This window comes from Neopelma chrysocephalum, unplaced genomic scaffold, assembly GCF_003984885.1.
Source record: "Neopelma chrysocephalum unplaced genomic scaffold, ASM398488v2 Primary Assembly neopelma1_96827, whole genome shotgun sequence".
NCBI lineage: Eukaryota > Metazoa > Chordata > Aves > Passeriformes > Pipridae > Neopelma > Neopelma chrysocephalum.
Window position 1 is genome coordinate 338112 of NW_020925471.1, and position 23298 is coordinate 361409.

At 42.5% G+C, this 23298-nt stretch overlaps 1 protein-coding gene across 3 annotated transcripts in view; it reads right to left on the reverse strand.

Annotated features, from left to right (window-relative positions):
* LOC113960653 (ubiquitin-associated protein 2-like) overlaps positions 1–9036 on the reverse strand; it is a 110238-nt gene extending 101202 nt beyond the window's left edge. For all 3 annotated transcript variants that reach the window (XM_027670323.1, XM_027670321.1, XM_027670320.1), the window contains exons 1-5: positions 8938–9036; positions 7576–7653; positions 6333–6443; positions 2329–2482; positions 148–225 (exon numbers count right to left, since the gene is read on the reverse strand). In XM_027670323.1, the coding sequence (XP_027526124.1) occupies positions 148–225; positions 2329–2482; positions 6333–6443; positions 7576–7653; positions 8938–9036 (520 nt within the window). The remainder of the gene's footprint in view (positions 1–147; positions 226–2328; positions 2483–6332; positions 6444–7575; positions 7654–8937) is intronic.
* Between the last annotated feature and the right edge of the window lie 14262 nt (positions 9037–23298).

The following is a 23298-nucleotide window of genomic DNA, read 5'->3' on the forward strand; positions in this document are numbered from 1 at the left end:
CTAAATTAAAGGTGGTTGAAATGCTTATGGAATCAAAGGATAACCAACAAATGCTTAAAAAGAAGTGTTTAAAGAAGTAAATAGGAGAGTCCCATTTCAGGATATGAAATCATTGGTGCTAGTCCTGCACCAATGCTACCATCTCACCTCTCACATGGCCACGTTTTCCACGGTCTGAAGGCCTGTCTCCTTGATTGTTGCCCACTCCATTCTCTTCAGCTCTAACTGCGGAGAGAGGACAGTTTAAGAGACTCATACATGAGACAGTATAGCCATCTGCTTAACCTGAATCTCAAAAGAAAAGGCAAGATTTTAAAGTCAGCTGGTTAATACATCTCAGTCACCCCTCTTCTTTGGAGCCTAGCTACAAGCAAGTTATGTTTACCTTGCACTAGACAATTAGGAAGTGTAAGTGTAGAAGACCCTTCTGGAAGAGTTATTACAAGGAGATGAGGATTTATTTCTCTTAAGAAAGCTTTCCTGCCTAGAAAGAGGCATCTATCCCAGAGACAGTTTTAGATGTTTTCTCCTCCCACATTCCAGAGAAGCTGACTCCCTGGGTACAAGAGAAGATGAGTTCTTGCAGACATGTCTGAAGACCCCATGGCGAGGGGGGCCGGGGATGATAAAAGTCCAAGAAGAACAGGGGGTGTGTCTTTCTTAGGCCTGGTGCAGTTTTTGTACCGAGATGTTTAGTGTTCTCGACTTTGGAAAAAAATTCTCCTAAATCCTTCCACTGCCTGGTATTTTGGGGGTACCTGCATGCATTTAACCTTTACAGGAAGCAAAATATCTAATAAGAGGGAAATGCCCCTCAGCAGACACACTTCATTTGGGTTGGGTTTTTGGGGGGGAGAAAGGCAGTGTTTTGCAGCCTACACTATTAATTATGGTCTCACCTCTTTAATGAGGTAGGAAATAAAGCTGCCTCATACTATGCTTTCTCAATAACAGGCTGAGTGGCAACAGTGAAAGAATAACCAAGAACACCAACTCTTCTGTCTGCCAATAACACATATCCCTGTACAACCAGGGAAACTCAAAAGAACTCTCCTCTGTATTTAAATCAGAGGGATAACAATAGAGTGAAGATGAGGCATTAGAAAAGCACTGCACCTTAACTATTTAATGGAAAACTCCCAATGAAGTACTCCAAAAGATGGCTGGTTCTTTGAGGGGAAAAAAAAGACTGGCCACTTAAAACACTGCTGAAATTTTGCACTGCACAACTTTTCCTAATGGCAGCAACAAAACCATTAATGCCTGGACTGGGAAGAGATATCAAGATCTGGTAACGACCTGAAAAAAATCTTTAATTCCAGTTTACAAAAAGAGACAAGCAGCATCTGGCTCTGGAAAAAATTTTGCCCCTCACTTTTATTTTGATGGATCTGATTTCAATGTTTCTAAGCATAGCTGTAAATTTTATTACTATTTTTTCCTATCTTTGTCATTATTCTACAAAGATTCACAATGTCATCACTGGCACAATACTTGAAGATATTCCAATAATTAATTAGAAGAATTGACTAATATTGTAAATATTTTTCCTGCTTTTAAGTGAAAAGCTAAACATATTTTTTTTATTCTGGTTTCTCTGCTCATCTATCAGTGTTGTGTATGGCCCTTACAGGAAATGTATATAGCTTTGATACTGATGATAAAACTTAAGCGGAAAAAGCAATGTGCATCTAATGTGATGCTACCTACCTTGGAAACATCAGTTTGCTTTTGTACAATGCATTATTGCACCTGTATAAGCTGTAGAAAAAATTTAAATGTTTCAATCCACGAAGAACTTTCTGTGTTGTAGAAACTCACCTTTGGTTGGCTTATGAGTAACATATGCTAGAGAGTAATAATGATCCCAGTCTTTTCATTCCCCTTATAAAAAGATGAGAACATCTTCAGGTTCTCCCACTCATAAAAGGAGATGTAATCAAAGCTGGATAATTTTTTCATTAAAAGAAAAAAAAGTGTATCAACTGTGCAGCAAGATATTTGCTTTTCAAGCAGTCTTACAAAGAGTCAATTATAAAACTTAGAAAAAGAACAGCAATTTGTACAAGATTCAATCAATCAATCAATTCAATCAATCAAAAAAGGACAGAAATTTAAATTGAGTGTCTCTGAATAAACACAGACCATCCCAAAACCAAGTCACATTGACACATCGAGCATACCTGTTGCATAAACAGGTTATGATCCCTTTCAGTGCTGAGCTATAGCTTGGACAGACTTTACTCCATTAAGCATTTGCTCCTTACTCAGCCAGTTTCAGCTGCAAGAAAAGTTTTTGAATCTTTAAAAATGAACCCCTGTACGTACACTCTCGGCCACGGCTGCCTCCTCTTCCCCGTCTGTTGGAACTTCCCCATCTGCGGCTCATTTCTCTGTCCCCTCGTTTCTCTCTGTTCTCTTTGTTTTCCAAACCTTCCTTTCCAAGGCTTTTCTTCTTTCCCCCTACAGTCTCCCAAGAAGTCTATTTGGATAGAAGTAGATACAAAAATCAAAAAGGAAGAGACAACTCTCAGTGCATACTTCTACCTCACTCCCTTCCAGCTCATGGGAAAAAAACAGATATTTGCATAACATCACATATGTAAAACTTGCAAGCTACATTCACACAAATAGAAACATAAGCTGTGTTTTTGGAAAGAGATGAAAAAACCAATTTTTAAAAGTTGGATTTTCTTATGGAATGTGAGAATCCCAAATATTTCTGGCTATAATGGCCTTTTACTAGTTCAAGGAAGCCTAGATACCACTACAACATAGAAAATCTGCAAAGCAAGCAACAGTTTCCCTCTCAACTACCTCCATAAATCTAGCAAGGGAGCATGTACAGATCTATCCTTTTCTCCAAAGGTAATGAAAAAATGCTTATAAGCATCATTGAAAAAGAGACTGCTGAGTACATGGCTGGGAGGTAACCATTATCCAGATGTACTAGAATTCAAGTACCAAGAGATAGAATGACAAAACAATAACTTGGGAAGACTGGAGCTTTAGCTTTAATATTAAACTCCATCTTTAGACCCCTGGTGGCCTAGTGGTTAGCGTGCAGGACTTTCACTGCTGCGACCATGGGTTCGATTCCCCGGTCTCCTGGCCTGATGGAGGTCGTTAGCCCTGTGTGGCCATCCATCTATGAGAAGGACACTCTAAACAAACCTACGTCCTGAGGACCTCACTGCCATTGTCCAAGCTTGCTTGGCCCCGGCAGATGAACCTTAGGATTAAAGGGTGGGCTCAGTTCAGCGCAGGCTGTGTCTCACCTAAAAAATCCATTGCGCAGGCTGGAAAGGTAAAAAGACCTTTCCCCAAATCTTCGTTCGCGAAGATGGGCCATTAAACTCCATCTTTAAAATAAATTCAGGGATCATATCAGCTCTATAGAAGTTGAAAATAAAACAACTAAAACACTCTCCAAGAATAGCACAGCAACTCATATATTATACAATTGTGTGGTTAGTCTATTGAGCCATTAGATGCAAAGGAAAGAAGAAAGGTATTATTTGCAAACCATTAAGATGGCAGATAGGTTTATGTATATGTCCCCATCTCTAGGAGTTTATAGTCTAGGTAAGATATTTGAGTGGTAAATTTGCATACACAGATGACGCGGCACTACATAAAACCATAACCTCTGACAGGCACCTGCAACCAACAAAAAAGATTGGCTATCAATACTTTCAGGTCATGTCCTATCTCAGAAAATCACAGAATATCCTGAGTTGGAAGGGACTCACAAGGACCATCGAGTCCAACTCTTAAATGAATGGCCCATACAGGGGTTGAACCCACAACCTTGGCATTATTAGCACCATGCTCTAACCAACTGACCTAATCTCAGGGTCAAGGTGAAGTGCAGACAGTACAGATTAGAAGTACAAAACTACATATTTGAGCAACACCACGTTATTTGTGAGGCAGAAAACTGTTTCCCCAGTAACTATGTAACTGTATTACGCACTAAAACACTTCTAAAGTTTTAGACATTTCACAGAAGAAAAAAAAAATACCTGCACTGACAACTGAAGAACCAAGTTATATAGTTCGGAATGCACTTCTATTTCACTGATGGGCATGATGCCAAAAGATCTTCAACCATTTTAAGAAATACCCAAAACTGGATGAGTCTGCAAAGCTTAAGAGGAAGCAGTCTCTCCTTAGTAAGGTTTTACATGACTTGGGAAAGATCAGTAAAAGGATGTCTATGAAAGCATTGGATCCATGCTTTCCCAAATTATAATTTTGAGGAAAACCTCACAAAGTTGGGCATGTCCTTTGAGATACAGTATGGTGCTACCTTTGGGCACGGAAATCCATCATAGACTATTGAAGTCATCTCTTTTTGTAAGGGAGTTAACTGATTACAATTTCAGCTGAGGATGCCTGAGGCAACCCAAATGACAACTGTGGGCCTGACCTTCAAAAATATGTAACAGAAGCCTTCTTGCTGGCCTGATCTTAGATGGAAAGAAGAATAATCTGAAAGGTCCCCTTTGTTCTATCTTGAAAGGTTTAGGAAGTAACACATGGTCAGGCATAAAATGGATCTTATGCCTGTAGGAAGTTAAATGAATAGAAGTCTTGGCCAAAGAAACACGCCCTACTCTACTCTCATCCGCAAGCCTCTGTCTATCCAAAGCCAGACTGACACAGCTGTTGCAAGTCTTCACAAAGACTAACAGTCACACAGCATAAAGCCTTAAAGATCACAGCATTAAAAAAAAAAAACCAACAACAAAACTGGCAGAGTACCAAAGAAATTATAAATAGACATTCTAGCTACCACTCTTGTTCTTTTAATTCCTCAATTTGGATAGACACTTTTTCTTCCAAATGAGGTAAAAAAACCTTCTAGAACATCAAAGCAGAGTGAAACTAGAAAAAGAGATTTGGAAATCTGCATTCAGAACTAGTACCACCTCTGCTTCCAACCTTACATCAAATTCACTGTTAAAATGTTCTGGAGTATAATGGCCTTCAAGTTAGAGGTCCACAAATTTGCATAAAGAAGAATAAATTTATTCACACTCTGATGTGGACCCCTTCTAATTAATACTCCTTCCTTCTTGAGCCTTTCAAGTTCTCTGTATTTGTTTGAGTTGCATTTTGTCTACAAAGTGCAGTGGGTTCAGAGGGATTGTCAAAAGAGCAGAACATATTGATATGTTCCTTCTAATTGATGAGTTCAGGAAGTTTCTTCCCTGTCATCACTTAGAAAAAATTTGCTGAAGAAAGCATTTAAAACTCTCTATCAATCAGAAAACTATTTTAACTAGAAAATGGCAAATACAAGAAGTACAAGAGAACACAAAACCATCACATTACCAACACAGATTTAATCAAGATGAGATGCTCTCTTCTATTCCCAACTTGCCAGTTTGCTCAGTATCATATATTTCTGTGTTTTAGATGACCTCACCTCTGATAAATGAAAAGGGGATAGGAAAGAAAGTCCCCTCAGTCAGAACACTATATGTTCTAGATTTAAGGTGTGTGGGGGTAGGTTTCCTCAATAACAATAAGACAGACTACACATCCTAACAAATCACAGGAACTACTGAATATTCAACATTAAGAAAGGAAATCCAGGTTTCTTTCCCAATTTAGATGAGATGGAATCTAGTATACTGTCTTGGACAAACTGTAGCAAGTCCCTCCAGCAAAAGCTTCAACTGCAGCAAGATATTTTCCTGGTATCTCTTGGGATAGAAAATTGCTCAGTGCAACATTCTAAGTGACATTATTTGTTGGTATATACACATTGTTTAGTCTCCTCTTTCTGGTTTTCAATGAAGTCATGCAAATGAGCAACAGTGAATGGATACTTGTATCCTCTTCTGCCATTAGTAGCATTGCCAATGCAACTTTCAGATGTGGAAACCTCCACCACCTTCAATACTGGCAATGCACACCTACAGCAGTTGCACAACTTAAAATATCTGCCTGCCCTTTAGGTTTATAAAGACTGTCCTTTGTGGCAAACACTTAGACTCAGGTCTCATGGTTGTGAGGTTCTACAAACATTGCAGCAAAAAACAGGCCTATGTCTGACAGAGCAATGATTTCTGCTGCAGTTAAAATTGTTGCATGTAAATGAAAGCCAAAAGATTCTGCAACAGACCAGCTAAACACCCTCAATGTTTTCAAGGTTCAGCCTACTCTAAGGTATTCATGAAGTAGAAAAGTTGCCCTGGTCTCCATTTCCTTCAAAAGAATTTGGAGACATGGAAATTGAAAGCTTCCAAAATATGACTTTCTCAATCACTTCTAAGAAGTAGAAACAGAAAGATTGGTTTAATAGGAAAGTAAAACCTTACCGTGTCTGAAATTCCTTCCAGCAATATGTTAATTGATCTGTTCATGTCCCCATTACAATCATGTAGTGCCACTATGCACTCATCCTGGTTTTTCCCCGTCACTTCCATAAGCTGGCAGTAAGAGTCAGATATATTAAAATATCCAAATTATTTTCATAAGAAAATAAGAGTTAGTACCACCACAGATTCCAAAAAAATGCATAGCTACTGTCAGAGCAAAATAAAATATTAAATAAAGGTAAACACAAATTAAATGATAATCAAGAAAGCACTCTTTCACTTTTTTTCCCCCTTTAACATTATGCTTGGAAATTTCCTATGCAGAACTTAATTCTTATCCTTCCCACCAGCATAGCTACAGGCACTGTTGATGAGGGTACTTTGGCTTCAGGAAGTACAAGACTTCACTTCTGGCACATCAATAAAACAAGTTTATAACAACAAAAAGCACTTAATGCTTCAGAGGAGGTTTTACAAAGAAAAAGTAAAGACATTTGTTTGTCTGCTGCATGAATGCATTCAAGATAATTCTCCTTCTGGGTGTACTCCTCAGTTCTTTGTGAGTGGTGATGGGTTCACTAGGACAAAATCACCAATATCCACAGAAGAACAGGGACACAGATTCTCAATACTGCTTGAATTAATGGTCTCAGCCATAACTGGGTAAAGGAAGTTTGAGCATCTACACTCAGAAAACTCATCACGGTAGAGGAAATGGTGTGAGATTTCATTTTCACAGTGTAATTTATCATTTTAATGCATACACACATCTGGGAGGTCAGATTTTTTTTTTAAATAATACCTAAATTTACCTTTAAGTTATGATTCTATGATTTTTACTTTTCCTGAAAAACAGACAGTATATTGGCAAACTCAGTTTACAAAGGTGACATTTTTCCCATGTGCATGTACATGTGGACAAGCTGAATGCACACTCTATTCTGACAATCATTAAGCATCAGGACCATACTAAAGAGATATAGTCTGGAAGAGATTAGCACAGATGAGTTTTGGCTTAAAAACCACCAAAGGAAAATACACCAGTATAACTATATAGTCATAGTTATATTGCCACACAGATTCTTGAAAACAGACTTTACAGTGCAATAAGAGCACCTTTTTCTAGTTAAACTTCTGTTCTTATGAAGAAGGTTTCATCTAAATCAGAAACAGATGCTCTAGCTCCAAAACACAAGTCAGTTTTGTTGCAGGGCATAAAAACTCTGTACCATAAGAAACATACTTGTTTCACTTTATCTTCAAAATCTGCATCGTTCTTATCATAGATCATCTGAGCAAAGCGAATCTGTTCTGCTGTTGCCTGAAAAACAAAAAAGGGGAACCCATCACTTCTGTCAATCTGCTCGTTATACCTCCTGCAGACTTACTTGTTATAAAGCAAAAACAAATTCAACTTCATCTATTGGAAGTCACTTTCTAAACCCACACATTAGCATGAATCATCACTTTGCAAAGCACTGTAACACAAGGAGATAAGGGCTTGAGGTCACATAATATTGTACAAAACAGAAGAGCCCCTCAATGTTAAAGATCAGTCCAGAAAACAATAAGACGATTTCCCAGGGGAGCACCTCTAGATTGAGAACTGAGGCAATTCTTGAGGAGAGACCTCATCACAGTCTACAACTTCCTCATGAGGGGAAGAGGGGGGCAGGCACTGATCTCTTTGTGGTGACCAGTGACAGGACCCAAGGGAATGGCCTGAAGTTGTGTCAGGGGAGGTTTAGGTTGGATAAGGTTCTTCACCCAGAGGGTGGTTGGGTGCTGGAACAGGGTCCCCAGGGAAGTGGTCACAACCCAAAACTCAAGGAGCGTTTGGACAATGCTCTCAGGCACACTGTGTGACTCTTGGGGATGATCCTGTGCAGGGCCAGGAGTTGGACTTTGATGATCCTTGTGGGTCCTTTCCAACTCAGCATGTTCTGTGATTCTGTGTGAATTGAATATAAATTTGAGAAGTACCTAACAAGAGAATAATGAGTTGCCAGGAGCAGAGACATTTTGCACTCTGTAACACAGGCAAGCACACAACTTTGCTGCTGAGAACCAAGACAATGGAGTAAGAGCTTAATTTCAATCTCCCAGATATTCAAAATAATTTCAGTCTGCTAGTGAAAACCCATCTTCATTTCACTTTGTGAAGGCACTGCACAAGAAGTTCAGGATTTTGTGACTTGCAAATATGCTGCATCATGCTATAGAACACAACATGCATCTAACAAAACTTTTCCCACCCACCCAAATTCCTTAATTGACCAGAAATCTTCTAGCATCATGAAGCTGGCATATGAAAGAGTTGAGCTCTGAAGACACTAAGGTCACAGGACAGAAATCCTGACAGGGACAGGCATAGAATTCCTCACTATCAATAAATGTTGCTGAAGAACGCAAAGCTCCTCCAGAGACAAGAATACAGGGACAACTTAATGCTGTGCTGGATAACTAAGCAATTAAAGCAAGATATCAAACATAGTCTTCCAAATTAGACCGTGATATCCCCCCCATCTTTTCTCAGTTTTTACTGACTTACAGAAGAAAAGCATGCTCACTTTCAACTCAAAGAAGATTATATGGTAGCACATACCTGTACTACTTGTTTCTGTGGTTGTGTTGGCTGTGTGGTTGAAATTTGCATTTTGTCCCGAGTGCCCCGGGTACGTTCACTGCTCACCGAAGTCATCATATACAGTATATACAAAACAATGTATGTACAAAATAGAAAATCTGAAAGGAAAAAAAAGAGTTAAGGCAGGGAACTGATTTGATACCCATATAACATACAAATGTAGTAGCTTAAACTCTTCCTGCCTTTACCACAAACTCTATACAGACTCCTGAGAAAGCAGCTTTAATATACTATTATTGAATTTATTGAAATCTTTATAGTAAAGGGTGAAATAAAGTAGATAAAAAGTATTTTTGTCAGCTCACTGGGATCTGTCTAGATCTCTACTTCCAGACAACATCAAAATCTCACAGGTTTTCCCAGTTATTTAACATATAGACTTTTCTATCTGCTACTCGACCAAAATTCCAGTTCTAGTTGTATCACTCCTTAAATTTCTTTAATGTCTGCTGTCTTGTTTTGATGCCTGGAATTTAACCACTCTCATACCCACTCAGAATGCTAACACAGAAGTCACATTCATAAACTAGGCCATTCCTTTCTTGTCTATCATTAAACTGCTTTCCTGCACATATACATGAGGTCATGGTCAATGCCCACTCTACTTCTTACCTCTCATTTATAAGAGAAATTATGATCCTGAATTAGAGAACTATACCTCTATGTATTGGGTCTGGCTGAGCTGGAGTTCATCTCCCCACAGTAGCCCTCACAGCGCTGGGCTTTGCATTGGCAGCTAGAAGGGTGTTGATAACACACCGGTGTTTTGGCTACTGCTGAGCACAGCACCAGCACTGTAACATTCCTTCCTTAGCTGAGGGCAAGATCCTGAGAGGGGACCCAGGTAGGCCAGCTGACCCAAACTGACCAAAGGGATATTCCAGACCATAGGACATCAACTCAGATATAAAAGCTGAGGCATGGAGCAGGAAGGGGGGCATTCATTGTCTAATGGCTGCCTGCTGAGAAACTGTCACGCATACCCAAGCCCTGTTTCTTGGGAGTGGCTGACCATTGCTGCTCATGGGAAGTAGAGAATAAACCCTGCTATCTTTCACTTCTGTGCGCGCAAGCTTCACTTTGCTTTTTGCTTTAAATAAACTGTCTTATCTCAACCCACGAGTTGTTTTGTTTTTTCCCACCTTGCTCTCTCTCCCCTGTCCCTCTGGGAAGGGGAGTGATAGAGCGGCTGGGTGGGCACCTGGTGTCCAGCCAAGGTCAACCCACCACACTCTACCACAACTAGCTTAGGAATTTAGCGGTCTCTGACCTTTGTAAGGAGCTGTATCCTAATCAACTAAGGAATTTATGTTTTCCTGGACTTTGCCATTTTGATTAGTTTAGTGTCAGTAAATGAAGATTAAAAACTCGAGCTAATTGAAAAACGTTGAGTGGTGCACCTAGAGGAAATTAACTCAAGAAGGCCTGCACACTGCAGAAAGCTTAGTCAATAGAAAGTTTTTTGCTAAGAAGCAAATTCAGTAAAGAATTGTTTAAGTAGAGAAGAGACTTAGATTATCTTTAACTAGTGATGAATGTAAGCGTCTTAGTGATAGCTAGAACAGATAGGAGGCTAGAGGTCAGCAAAATTAATCACACATGCTAGGGAATCTTGCAACTTGAGGCAGGTCACTCAAAGGACACAAGGAAGACTTCGATGATGAGGAAGTCAGAAGCACCCTTTAAAGCCCCCTCCTCACATTCCTGCCATAAAAAGGATGCTAGACGGCAGTCTTGCTCCATGAAAGAACAGCAAGATGAAACCAGAGAATGGGTTTATGATGTAATGGGGTGGGTGGATCTTTGGAAGGAAGTTTCAGATGTTAAAATGTATTTAGATCCTGGAAAACTGTATCAAAATGGGCATGTATAGCGAATTATTCCTCATGACCCCCAGTATGCTGCATTAAAGGAATGTCCAATTCAATGACACTTTGTGGTTGGATTTGATTACTGTGTTTCATTCCTTACCTTTAAATACAGCCTCTGAAGCCAATATTTTTATGTTCTCCCTCATGCTTAAAGAAATTATTTACAAAACTATCTATTACCCTGCTTTATACATACCTTGGTTGTATGGCAACAAAGAAAACAACAAGAAAAACCACACCCACGCACATCAGTACTATCCCATTTGTGGCAGTCAGCTTTCATTCTCATTCATCCTCTATCATTAAAATTAATTTGAAACAAGAAATGTATTATTTCTCCTGTGTTTTTACAACATCTAACACAAGGTTAATTGACAAGTATGGTTTATAGTAGTTATGATAATTGGAAAGAGATCTCTTGACTGGTCAAAACAGTCACGTCAACTGCCTGCTTTCTGTCCCATGACACTGGGAAGTAAAACCTGCAAATTTAGGGAACTAAGGACAACCTACAAGTGGTGTACCTGGGCAGAAGGAGATGTGCAAATAAGCAGCAAAGTGCTTTTACTGCAGCCCTGTGGCTTATTAATGTAATATAATAAAGCATGACTCAGCAGCTCAGATGGTAAGCAGCCAAATTTGTTATTTAAAGGAAAATGCCACCTTATATACCCTTTGGGGAGCATGTGATTTGCCTAGACCCAATCACATTAGAACACATATTGCCCATGTGTGTCAGTGTACTTCTGGAGACTATAAGACCCAGAATGCTTCACCCTGCATCCCTGGGGTATGCCTCCTACACAGCCCCGATGTATGAACATGCTTCAGCAGAAAACTTGTCAGGGCAGCAGCTTTGGTGCAAGCTGACTAGCACCGAATTTGGTGCACAATAATGCTCAGATGAAAACTGAGCACACCGCTGTGATTGTATGGACAAGGATGTGTTCAATACCCAATTGCTCACTAGCATTCACAAGGAATGGGTCATCATCATCATGGCTAGGCTTCGCGAACGAAGATTTGAGAAGGATTCTATCCACACTTGCTACAAGCACACTGATGGCTAAAAAGGCCGATGCGAGATAGACAAGTCTGGTGGCAAAAGGCACAAGAGAAAGACTCCTTAGGTGGTATTGGCAAGACACGGTTCTTTCTGCATTGTCTTTTCTCCTCAAGAATGATTCTGTGTGTGTTGTCAAAAGAAGTAGCAGCATTATGTATAGTATGTCTCCATGTCTCCCGATTGGAGGCCAGAGTAGACCAATGATGGTGATCAGTATGGTCAAAGCTGAGATATTGTTTCAGGGAGTCCTTGTATCTCCTCTTCGGGGCTCCTCTCTTGCGGCAGCCAGTGGCAAGTTCACCATAGAGCACGATCTTAGGGAGGCAGTAGTCCTTCATCCTTGAGACGTGCCCTGCCCAACGCAGCTGTGTTCTCAGCAACATGGCCTCAATACTCGTAACCGCTGCCTATTCAAGAACAGACGCATTAGTCATGTAATCAGTCCAGTGGATGTTTAGGATTGTACGGAGACAGCGTTGATGGAAGCGTTCTAGGAGACGCAGGTGGTGGCGGTAAATGACCCATGATTCAGACCCATATAAAAGAGTAGACAGTACCATGGCTCTGTAAACACTAATCTTGGTACTTTTCTTCAGGTGTTTATTACACCAAACTGTTTTACGGAGTTTTTTGAAAGCTCTATATGCCTTTGCTAACGTGTTGTCTATCTCTCCGTCAATCTTACCGTCCGAGGAGATGATGCTTCCCAGATAATTAAACTGTTGGACTGACTTGAGCTCTGATTGGCCAATGATGATGTGGGGATGATGGAAGACTTCCTGAGGTGCAGGTTGGTAGAAAACTTCTGTCTTCTTCAAGCTGACTTCCAGCCCAAAAAGCTCAGCAGCCTCTGCAAAGCAGGATGTTAAACGCTGCAGAGCTGCTTCTGTGTGGGAAACGAGGGCATCAGCATAAAGCAGCTCCCGGACAAGATGGTTTAAAGTCTCAGTATGGGCCTTCAGTCGCCTTAGATTGAATAGGCTTCCATCGGTACAATATCAGATGTAGATACCATTTTCTTCGTCGAGGTCTGCCGTGGCCCTTTGGAACATCATGTTGAAGAAGATTGTGAATAGGGTTGGTGCAAGAATGCAACCTTGTTTCACACCACTGGTTATTAGAAAGAGTTCAGAAAGTGCATTGCCATATCTGACTTGACCATGCTGATCCTCATTTTGAGGAACTTGGGGGGACAACCTAAACGTTCAAAAATCTGCCACAGACCTTTTCTGCTCACAGTAGCAAAAACTCTGGTGAAATCAACAAAAGTTACATAGTCCTTTATTCTGTTCCCTACACCTCTCTTGCAGTTGACTGAGGTGCTCCTATTGGCTCTGAAACCACATTGGCTTTCAGGTAGAATTCCTTCTGCTATAGCGGGTATTAATCTGTTCAAAAGTATTGATTTTACCACCAGTGGAGAGCAGAGTAATACCTCGGTAGTTTGAACAGTCTGATTTATCTCCTTTCTTCTTATACAAGGTGATGATGACTGCGTCACGAAGGTCTGATGGTAGTTCGCCTAGTTCCCAACAGCGCACCACAAACTCGTGAAATTTAGCATGGAGTGCTTGGCCTCCATGCTTCCAGACTTCAGGTGGGATTCCATCAACCCCAGCTGCCTTGCCAGTTTTCACCTGCTGTATGGCCTTAAGAGTTTCTCCCATAGTAGGGGCAATATCCAATTCATTGTTCACCTGTTGTTGTGAAATGTACTGAATTGCTGAGTCTTGAACTACACAGTTGGTACTGAAAAGAGTCTGAAAATGTTCGGACCATCGTTTCAGAATGGAAATTTTATCTGTGAGAAGCATTTGACCATCTGCACAAAGTAAAGGGCTTTGAACATGGTGTGTAGGTCCGTACACTGTTTTCAAAGCCTCATAGAATCCTCTGTAATCACCCGAATCTGCGCATAATTGAATCTTTTCTGCTAGATTGATCCACCACTTGTTCTGGATGTCTCGAAGTTTCTGTTGGAGCTTACTACATGCAAGACAAAAGGCTGCTTTTCTTACATAACAAGATGGCTGAGCAAGGTGTGCTTGGTGGGCAGTTCTCTTCTTTACCAACAATTCCTGGATCTCTTGATTGTTTTCATAAAACCAGTCCTTGTTCTTCCTGAAGGAGAACCCTAAGGACTTCTTCAGAGGACTGCAGGATGCTATTTTTAATATGTTGCCAAAGCGCTTCGGGAGAGGGATCTATGGAATGATCTTTGAGTCTAGTTTGAAGATTTACCTGAAAGCTGTCTCTCACTGTAGCTGTTTGAAGATTGCTCACTTGGAGTCTCCTCCTTGGAATACCACCCTATTTAGGTTTGAACTTAAGGTGGAAGTTAAGTTTACAACGCACAAGTCGATGGTCTATTTGACATTCTGCGCTAGGCATCACGCGGGTATGACGAGTATCGCGAACATTTCTCTGTCGCACCAAAACATAGTCAATGAGGTGCCAATGCTTGGATCGAGGATGCATCCAGGTTGGCTTCAAACTATCTTTCTGCTGAAAGATAGTGTCGGTGATGGTGAGCTGCTGCTCCGCACAAAACTCTAGCAGAAGGCGTCCGTTATCGTTACAGTTTCCAACACCATGCCTGCCTAATACTCCTTTCCAGGCTTCAAAGTTCTTTCCTACTCTGGCGTTGAAATCACCAAGGATAATGATCTTATCATCTGCAGGAACCTTTTGGGTAAGGCAGCGCAGGTCAGTATAAAATTCATCTTTTTTGGCAGGGTCAGCTTGGAGAGTTGGGGCATATATACTAAAGAGGACAATGTGTTGCTTGTTGTGTAGTGGGAGGCATAAGGAGATAATGCGATCAGAATGACCTGTCGGCAAATTTTTGAGTTTAGAGACAATAGAATTTTTAATCATGAAGCCAACTCCTGAGAGATGCCTTTCGGTTCTGGGTTTACCTGACCAAAAGAGTGTATAACCAGCACCATGTTCTCTAAGGTTGCCTTCCTCATGGAGACGAACTTCACTGAGAGCAGCAATATCGATGTTAAGTAGTGACAGTTCGTGGGCAATTAGAGCAGAACAACACTCAGGACATCCACTATCTGCAGTATCAAGCATGGTTCTGATGTTCCAGCATGCAAGTGTCAATTTGAACACACCTTTAAAGGCAGGTGTATGCCTTTGTCTCTTTATCTTTATTTGACTGCGTTGGAAGATGCCCGTTGGCCAGGGTTAACCAACTGGATGAAGGGTGAAGATGAGCTTTGGTTAGGTCACCTTTTCTAGGCCCCTCTCCGTGTGGAGCAAGCAGTGCTCTCCTTGAAAAAGGCTGCTTGGTCATTCAGGATGCTGCCCAAAGAGACTGTCATCTCCTGGGTCAGTCTCAAGTGACCAATGTCCTAAACTGCCTGCATGCAGGGTTGGGTCTGTGGCTTCCAGTGCACCTTATCACCTGCCGTTTCGACCCTCGCCTGTCGCTACAGGGCTTTACAATTGTGGATATATCCTTCGAGCCTGCGCAGTAGATTTTTTAGTTGAGGCACAGCATGCGCAGAACTGGTCCCACCCTTTAGTCCTAAGGTTCATCTGCCAGGGTCTAGCAAGCTGGGACGCTGACAGCGAAGTCCTCAGGACATAGGTGTAATTAGAGTATCCTTCTCTTGGATGGATGGCCTTACAGGGCTAAGCGAGCTCCATCTGCCAGGGTTTGGAATTAGAGTTGTCCTTCTCCTAGGATGACTGCTGGAAGGCTAGCAAGCCCATCCTGCCCATGGACACATTTTATCTGACCCTTCAGTTTTGACCTGTCTGGCATGGGAGACCCTGCCGAAGGCATGTACCACTGCCAGCACAGCTCACAACCTCATAGGGGCACACAAGCTTCTCCCCCACTAAAATGATTTGGATGAGCCTTTCTCTCCCTACTTTTACCTCCCAGTCTCCTACACTCAAACCCAAGGACATTCCCTTGCCCTAAACACCCTTCCAAGTCACTATAATTCCAAAACAAACCATTCCCGGGTAGAAGCCACAAGCGAGCCAAGCTCAGCACATCCCACCCTCACTATGACAATGCCGGAACAGGGAGCGATCCTGACACACACCTGGGTGGGACAGGCACACAGATAAGGGGTCCCCGCACCTATCCGGGGCTCGGGCACCTCCCACAGCCCCAGTCCAGCCTAAAGCCCCCAACTCCAGAAAAACACACTACCCACCCTAACCTTAACCCCCCCCATGTCCCCACAGGCCCTTCCTAGCACCGCACACCCGCGGCCCTCCAAACGGGACTTCCCCACCCACCCTCTCACTGGCCTGAGGATCCCACAGTCCCACCCGGTCCCCTCCCCCAAACGGAACTGCCCCACTCGCCCTCCCGCCGGTCCAGGGATCCCTCAGGCCCGCCCGGCCCCCTCCCAGTCCCGACCCGGCCCGACCCGGCCTGGCCCAGCCCCGCGACCTGGCAACCATCCTCTACAGCAGGCGGCCAAGGAACGGGTACTCAACAATTAAAGTATCAGTCAGCTCATCACAATTTGAGCCTACCACAATAAACAATGAAAAGCATAAAAACAAACACCCTTAATAGAGAACATGACAGAGAACACTAACCTCTCTGAAAGATAAGCTAATAGCTTCACATATGATTGTCTGGAATTAGCCCACTGTGTTTTTAGATATGTTAACTCTACCAGGTCTCAATTTGCTATTTGAGGCATGTTTGTTTTTCAGGATGAAAGGATACTTAAAGGAAAAAGGCATGCACAAAAATATCTGAAACACTCCTGGGGGGATTAAGTGGCACAGCTGTGGAAACAGAGCCCAAATAACCTGAACCTGAGTTTTAAAGAATATCCTCATCTTGCTGACCATGCAGCCCATGAGCAGCACAATTTGATAACAGGTCTGAAGCAGAAAACCAGTGAAAGTGAGAACCTCTTCCTGGCAGCAATATAAACTTGCACTTGCTTCAGACAACCATGGAAAGACCCTCAGTATGATAGTCCCCATCAAGCCAACATGGACATGTTATAAACCATTTCAGATGCAATACAGTCATCTTAAAAGCACAACTGGCAGTTTGATATAAAGACAGCTTCCAAAATAAAGCTATTTTATTTTCCCTTAGTTAGCTCCCACTATCTACAGGCAGTGTCCAGACACAGCAACCAGCAACCAACCCAGCACAAGGAGCAGCTGAAGGTCCCTGCTCCACCACCAACAGTACACCGACCAGGGCAAGATTGCACCTCCCTATCATGGGTGTGCCTTCACCAAACTGGGCTGAGGCTTCACACCCTACCACACCTACTTTAAAGTACCAAAGCAACAGGAAGAAGGAAGGCAGTTAGCCACTGCCTTCGAATTACCATAGTAACTATAATTTTGAGCATTAAGTGGGATATTACTAATAAGATGGGGATGTAGCAGGATGCTCTGCCTGGAGTGGGGGTAAAACAACTTGAACAATATCCTATTTGCAAAACTATCAGTGGTGAATGGAGAAAGGGGTGTTGTGCTGTTTTTGGTGAAGAATGCTGAAACCAGCCTGACTCATCGACCCCAAAGTTAAACATCCTGATAGTGAGGTGAAGATGTGGCAGACCTAGTAAAGTACCTGAGATAAAGGAACCAACAAATGATAGTACTGATAACTTATCTAAAAGCTTCTGAGCTGACACAGCTGGCCCAGAAACACATAACTGACAGTCAATCACTTTATAGGATAAAAGCCCAGTCCCACTTTTTAATGGCATATCCCTTTTTCGAGTGTGTGTGGAGATTCCTCCCTTGGGGGGGGGACAACCCTTAAGGTTACTCCTCAAAGCTGAGTGAAAGAGATTTGCCCATGGTTGTTGTTATGGGTGAGTAACATCCATCTCTACTTAATGATTGTTTTTTCTAGCTTTAATATAATTGCTTCAATATTGCTTCAAAAATAGTGCACTATACTAGTTATAGTGTGGTGGTGCATCCCCCCTCGGCCCACACTGATCACAGAAATGCTCCTTAAGCCTTGGCCTTGATGAACAGCACCTGGGCCAAGTTCCTCTTGAGCTTATCAGAAACACTGTCTGTTCCCAGGAACTAGTGCTAATGAGCTCCTGTTTTTTAATGAACAGCCTTGGAAACTTATTTTACTTGTCTGAAGAACAACCCAAGTGGAATAACATTTTTGTTATCAAACTTTCAAAGAAAGTTACTGACCCAAACTGCAACCAGGATGAAAAATTATTATGACTAAAGCCAACTCTCTTGTGACTCTATTGATGCCTTAGAATTTTTAAGATTTTTAGCTTTTTGTAGATTTTAATGTGGCTGTGTAGTTTCTCACACTTTAGAATATCAGTTGACACCAAACCCTATTCTCATGCTTCATATCAAATTTTCTAAATTCTTAAAGCTTGTTTAAAATTCTTTTCAAGGAAGGACTCTAGCAAACACATCCTGTTTAAGAACATATGCACTTGTCATGGTTTGAGCAGGCCCAAAATCTAATTCTGATTCCTAGCCCCCCACCCACATTTCAACCCCATGTGAGATGGGTTTTCCAGACAAAAATACGAGACTCAATATGGGGGAAGGAATATATTACAAAGACTATACACATAAATAAATACTATAATACACTGTATACAATCTTAACTCTATATCTATCTCTACTATGACAATAATATTTACAATGGGCCCAATCTCTTCTCCCTCCAAATAAAAGTCCAGGAGAGAAGAAGAAGAAAAGACCCCTTCCAGTCTGTCAGCAGCAGGTCTCTCTCTAGGCAGTAGGTTCTCTTCTTCTCTTCCAGGCAGCAGTAGTAGTTGCTGGCTCTCTGCCAGCACACACGAGGGGGTCTCTAAGCCCCTCGGCCCTCCGTCCTCAAACGGGGGTCTTTCCGTGGACTACGTAACCCCAGACAAGGTCGCATCACCACGGTCATATCACGAAGCACGGGGGTCTTCGTGACAGTCTGGTATCCTCAGGGGAAATCAAGCCCCTGTGCAGAGCTCCCATGCTCTGACTCAAAGATGGCTGCCAGCTTCTCTGAAGCTGCAGCAAGGAGGGGGGGGGGAAGCCCAAGGTCACCCCCTCCACACACATTCCTTTGGCCATCCTGGCTTTAGCTCTCAGGACAGTCTGAGCTTCTTGCTCTTCTCTGTAGTGCATACTGCATTCTAAGACTCTTCCAAGTGAGTCCAATCATCCTCCTCTCTCTCAGAGGAATTTCTAGTGAGTTTGGGGGTTTGGGTTATCCAATTCTTACCCCGAAACTCTGTTCCTGCTGCTGGTTCAGTCCTCTTTCAGGTGCTGCCTTTCTGCTTTCCTTTCTCTTCAGACATCTCTGTGTCTTCCATGCAGCATACTGGCTTATGTTCTTCCTTCTGGTCCTTATCAGTTGGCTCTTTGCCACTGCTCTTCAGACGCTACTGTCCCTGCTACTCCGTCACCCACTCGCAGTGGAGAAAACTCCTTCAGCATTTCAGACAGACACTTAGTTCAGTTCTGAGTCCCTGCAGCCCCCCAACCGGGGGCTGGGGGGGGCAGAGGCCCCCAAGGGGCCGGAGCCCCTTCTCCTCGTGGCCTCTACAACATGGCCACCTCTTCTTCTTACAACAAGTACCACTGCTTCTTTTCTGGTCTCCAGAGATATGTTTATATTTTGCAGGAGCACTGATTGGGTCAAGCCCCAAGGGTCACCACCCCCTGGGGGTTACCACTTTCAGCTTCAGGGGGAAACCTGGTTCAAACCACTACAGCACTCTAGACTGGAACAACAAGATATCATTGTAGCCAAAGCAACCTTGGAGGCCCAGAACCTTGGAGAAGCTCCAAAGATAATTCTGATTAGGATCTTTTAGTCTAATCACTATCATAATAAATCATTCATTTTTATATAAATATATCTGGTTTGCCATCAGGACAAAGTTGTACAAAGGCTCAATTACACCTGTATAATCCTTTAGAAATAAAACCATTGACAAAGTCTGGGGCTAAGATTGGATCCAGCCACACCCAGGCTCCTCTCTGAGAGGGAGTTTAGAAAGCAAGGGGGTAATTTCTGCACCTTATGACTCAGTGGGAGGGCTTCTCTAATAAACTTTGTCTGAAGCTCCCATTCTGCCCATGACAGGGGAAAGCAATCACAACAAAAACAATAATACAAAAACCAAAACCAAATGCATCCCAAAAAGTCCCCACAACCCTGATCAGTAGTTAAGAAAATTGTTCACTTTAGGTACATTTAGCTTCTCATGTGCTAATGAATTCAAATTTAAGCACTTCCTCACAAAGCAAATAACTAGACTTAAAAACAGAAAGCTACAGAGGCATTTAAGAAAAAAATAATCCCAAAGTTCAAGGTTTTGTTTGTTCTAGTGTTTCTGTCTGTTCAGAAAATTTAGTCCAAGGACCTTTGGTACAAAAGCAGATATAGTATTGTATAATAAGCCATCACCAGACTAGTGATGGAATGGCAACAATTATTCTAGTTTCTAAAAGTGGTACCTAAGTATTAGTATCTCAACACCACACTTTGCTAAAGAGACTCCCTCCAAAAGTCTCCATACTGTAAGTCTTATTCAACATATATAGTTGGGTTTGTTCTTTGTATTATAGAAGAAAAAGAGGAAGGCAAAGATCCAGAGTAATTGAATGCATATCAACACAAAAATCAGGTTTTTAAAGCTATCATAATGCTTTATTTGATCTTTTGTTCAACTTCGCAAGAACTCTAGTCCTTTTAGACTAAAAGAAGTCAGAAAAACTAGAGCTACAAAGAATACAAATTCACTTCACAGGGTGACAAGCCCCACAAGACACAAGAACTCTATTCCTGAATTTCCAGGGACAGACCATGCATAGCAATGCAACCTGATTTTAAAAATCCTACTAAAGTATTCACTTCCATCATCTCAACAAAACATTTGCAGTTTCAAATCTTTTCCTAAGGTCATCTCAAGAAAGTTACTTTCTTGACTACCTGGACAAAGAGCTGCGAAAACGAACACTGCAGAAATCTCTGTGAACACGTTTATACGTGCCCTGGTTCAAGCCAGGACAGGGTTAATTTTTTGCAGTAGCCAGGAGGGGGCATGGTCAGAACCAGGAGGTTATTTTATACCACCTCATGTCATTGCTGGGGGCGGGGGAAACAGAGTCTCTTCTGGGGAAAGGTTCTTTCTGACTGAAACACCATGGCAGAGGGAGCCATCTGGTACTGTTGTCGTGAGCACCATGGTGAGCATTTTTGCACATGAATCACTCTCTCTTTTGTACAGTTTTGTTATTAATATTGTTGCTGTTACCGTTCATTTTCTTATCTCATTGCTGTTTCCAGTAAATTGTTCTTTTCTCAACCCATGATGTTTACCTTTTGTGCCTCCAATTCTCCTCTCCAGTAACCTGCAAGAGGGAGGGAGGAGCAAGCAGCACTGTGGCATTAGTGAAGAACTAAATTGGGGAGTACCATTCCTACAACATGACAGTCAATTTGGCACCCAATGTGTGGCATGAAGCATTGAGATAACAACAGATCTGACCAGTATGGGTTGGAAACAAATTTGATCTAAGCATTTGCTGTTTTAGATACGGAGCCACTGGTCACAATGTTGCTTGGTCTGTTCACATGGTTGTGGTACCTAACCTTATGTATATTCTTATATATTCACTATGTGCTCCTGGCAGTGCCCTTTTTCAGAGCAGGGAGAGGGATCAAGATTGCTTTGTTGTTCAGTTTATGACATGATGACATCAAGGGCAATGAGGATCATTTGGGATGTGTATTCAGTGTTGCTCTCCTGCCCTTACATCAGGTGCTACCTCTGGGAATTCATTAATAATCGTACCCAGTCTGTGGGGGGAAAAGGAGAGGATGATTTTCTCCAGCTTTTCACCCCCTTTTCCTCCTTCAGGCCTGGTACAACAGCTTTTGACAATTCTGAATTCCCCTTGGATGTTAAGGAAAGCATGTTCTTGTTGCTAAGTCTGCCAGGTCTCCTCAGTGTGGTCCACACCATGTTTAGAGTTACAAAAGAGAATTTTAGGAAGGTCATTCAGAGATCTGCCTTGAGGATAGACAGTCATGAGTGGCATGGAAGGTGGGAGGACATGGGCAAGTTTTTGGGGACTTCCCCAATGGTTTGGAAGTTCACCACTGAAGAACTAAAAAACCCTGATAAAGTGATAAAATGTGTGAAGGAAAAATGCTGTGGTAATTCCAGAGACGCGAAAAGTTATGCAACGTGCTGGGCCCTGGCTACTATTTATAAGACACTGCTTGTCACTAGACAGCACCCTCGGGGGGAGGAGGAGGAAAGCAGACCAACAGGAACTGTGGTCACTCAAACTGCAGCTGAACCAGAGGAACAACCTGTGCCGGTAGCAGTTGTACCTATACAGTTGAAGAAATGCAAGACCAAATCAGTTCTCTTAGTGAGGGATGAAGAGGAAGCAGGGCCCTCACAACAGGAGGAAGAGGCAGGGCCAGAGATAATCACCTGATCCCTATCCCTGGGTGAGCTGCGAGATATGCAAAAAGATTTCAGCCGCCAGTTGGGTGAGCCCCTGGTGACTTGGCTGCTCCGATGTTGGGATATGGCGGGTCACGATATGAAACTAGATGGTAGTAAAGCCAAACAACTGGCATCCCTGTCCCGGGATGTGGGCACTGACAAGGGGATTGGGAAGCGGACAGAAATCCTCAGCCTCTGGAGGCAACTCCTGTCAAGCATGAGGGAAAGGTATTCTCTCAAGGATGACCCAGTAGTGTGCCCAAGGAGGTGGAATGCCATGGAGAAAGGTATCCAGTACCTGAGAGAATTAGCTGTGCTGAAGGTAATCTATAGGGATTCAAAAAACAAGCAGTCCCCTGTAGATCCAGATGAGGTCCAGTGCACACACTCCATGTGGCGGTAGTTTGTACAGAGCACACCACAGTCACATGCCAACACATTGGCATTGATGTCAATGAGAGAAGGAGAACAAACAGTGCTTCAGGTGACTACCTGACTGGCAAAATGAAGATCATCTTTTTTCCTCCCTACCAACCTGCGCCTCAGCTGTGGAAAGACTGTCCAAGACTGAGGACAAATTTGAAAGACTCAAGGAAGTTAGAGAGGAAGGGTCCCATGCCCCACCAGTATGGACCAGTGTCTCTGCTATTGGGAGCAAGTGCCCCCCTGATCGAGAGAGATGGGACACATCACAAGGTAACCTGTGGTTTTACCTGCGTGACCATGGAGGGGACATGAGGAAGTGGGATGGAAAACCCACCTCTGCCCTGCAGCACAGATATGTGAGTTGAGAGGAAGAACAACCATCACAGGAAATTCAAGGATCAATGTCGCTCCAGTTGTCAAGTCCTCAGACAGAATAGAAGGACTGATGTTACTTCCAATCCTCTTGAAGGGACCTCCAGTTCATAT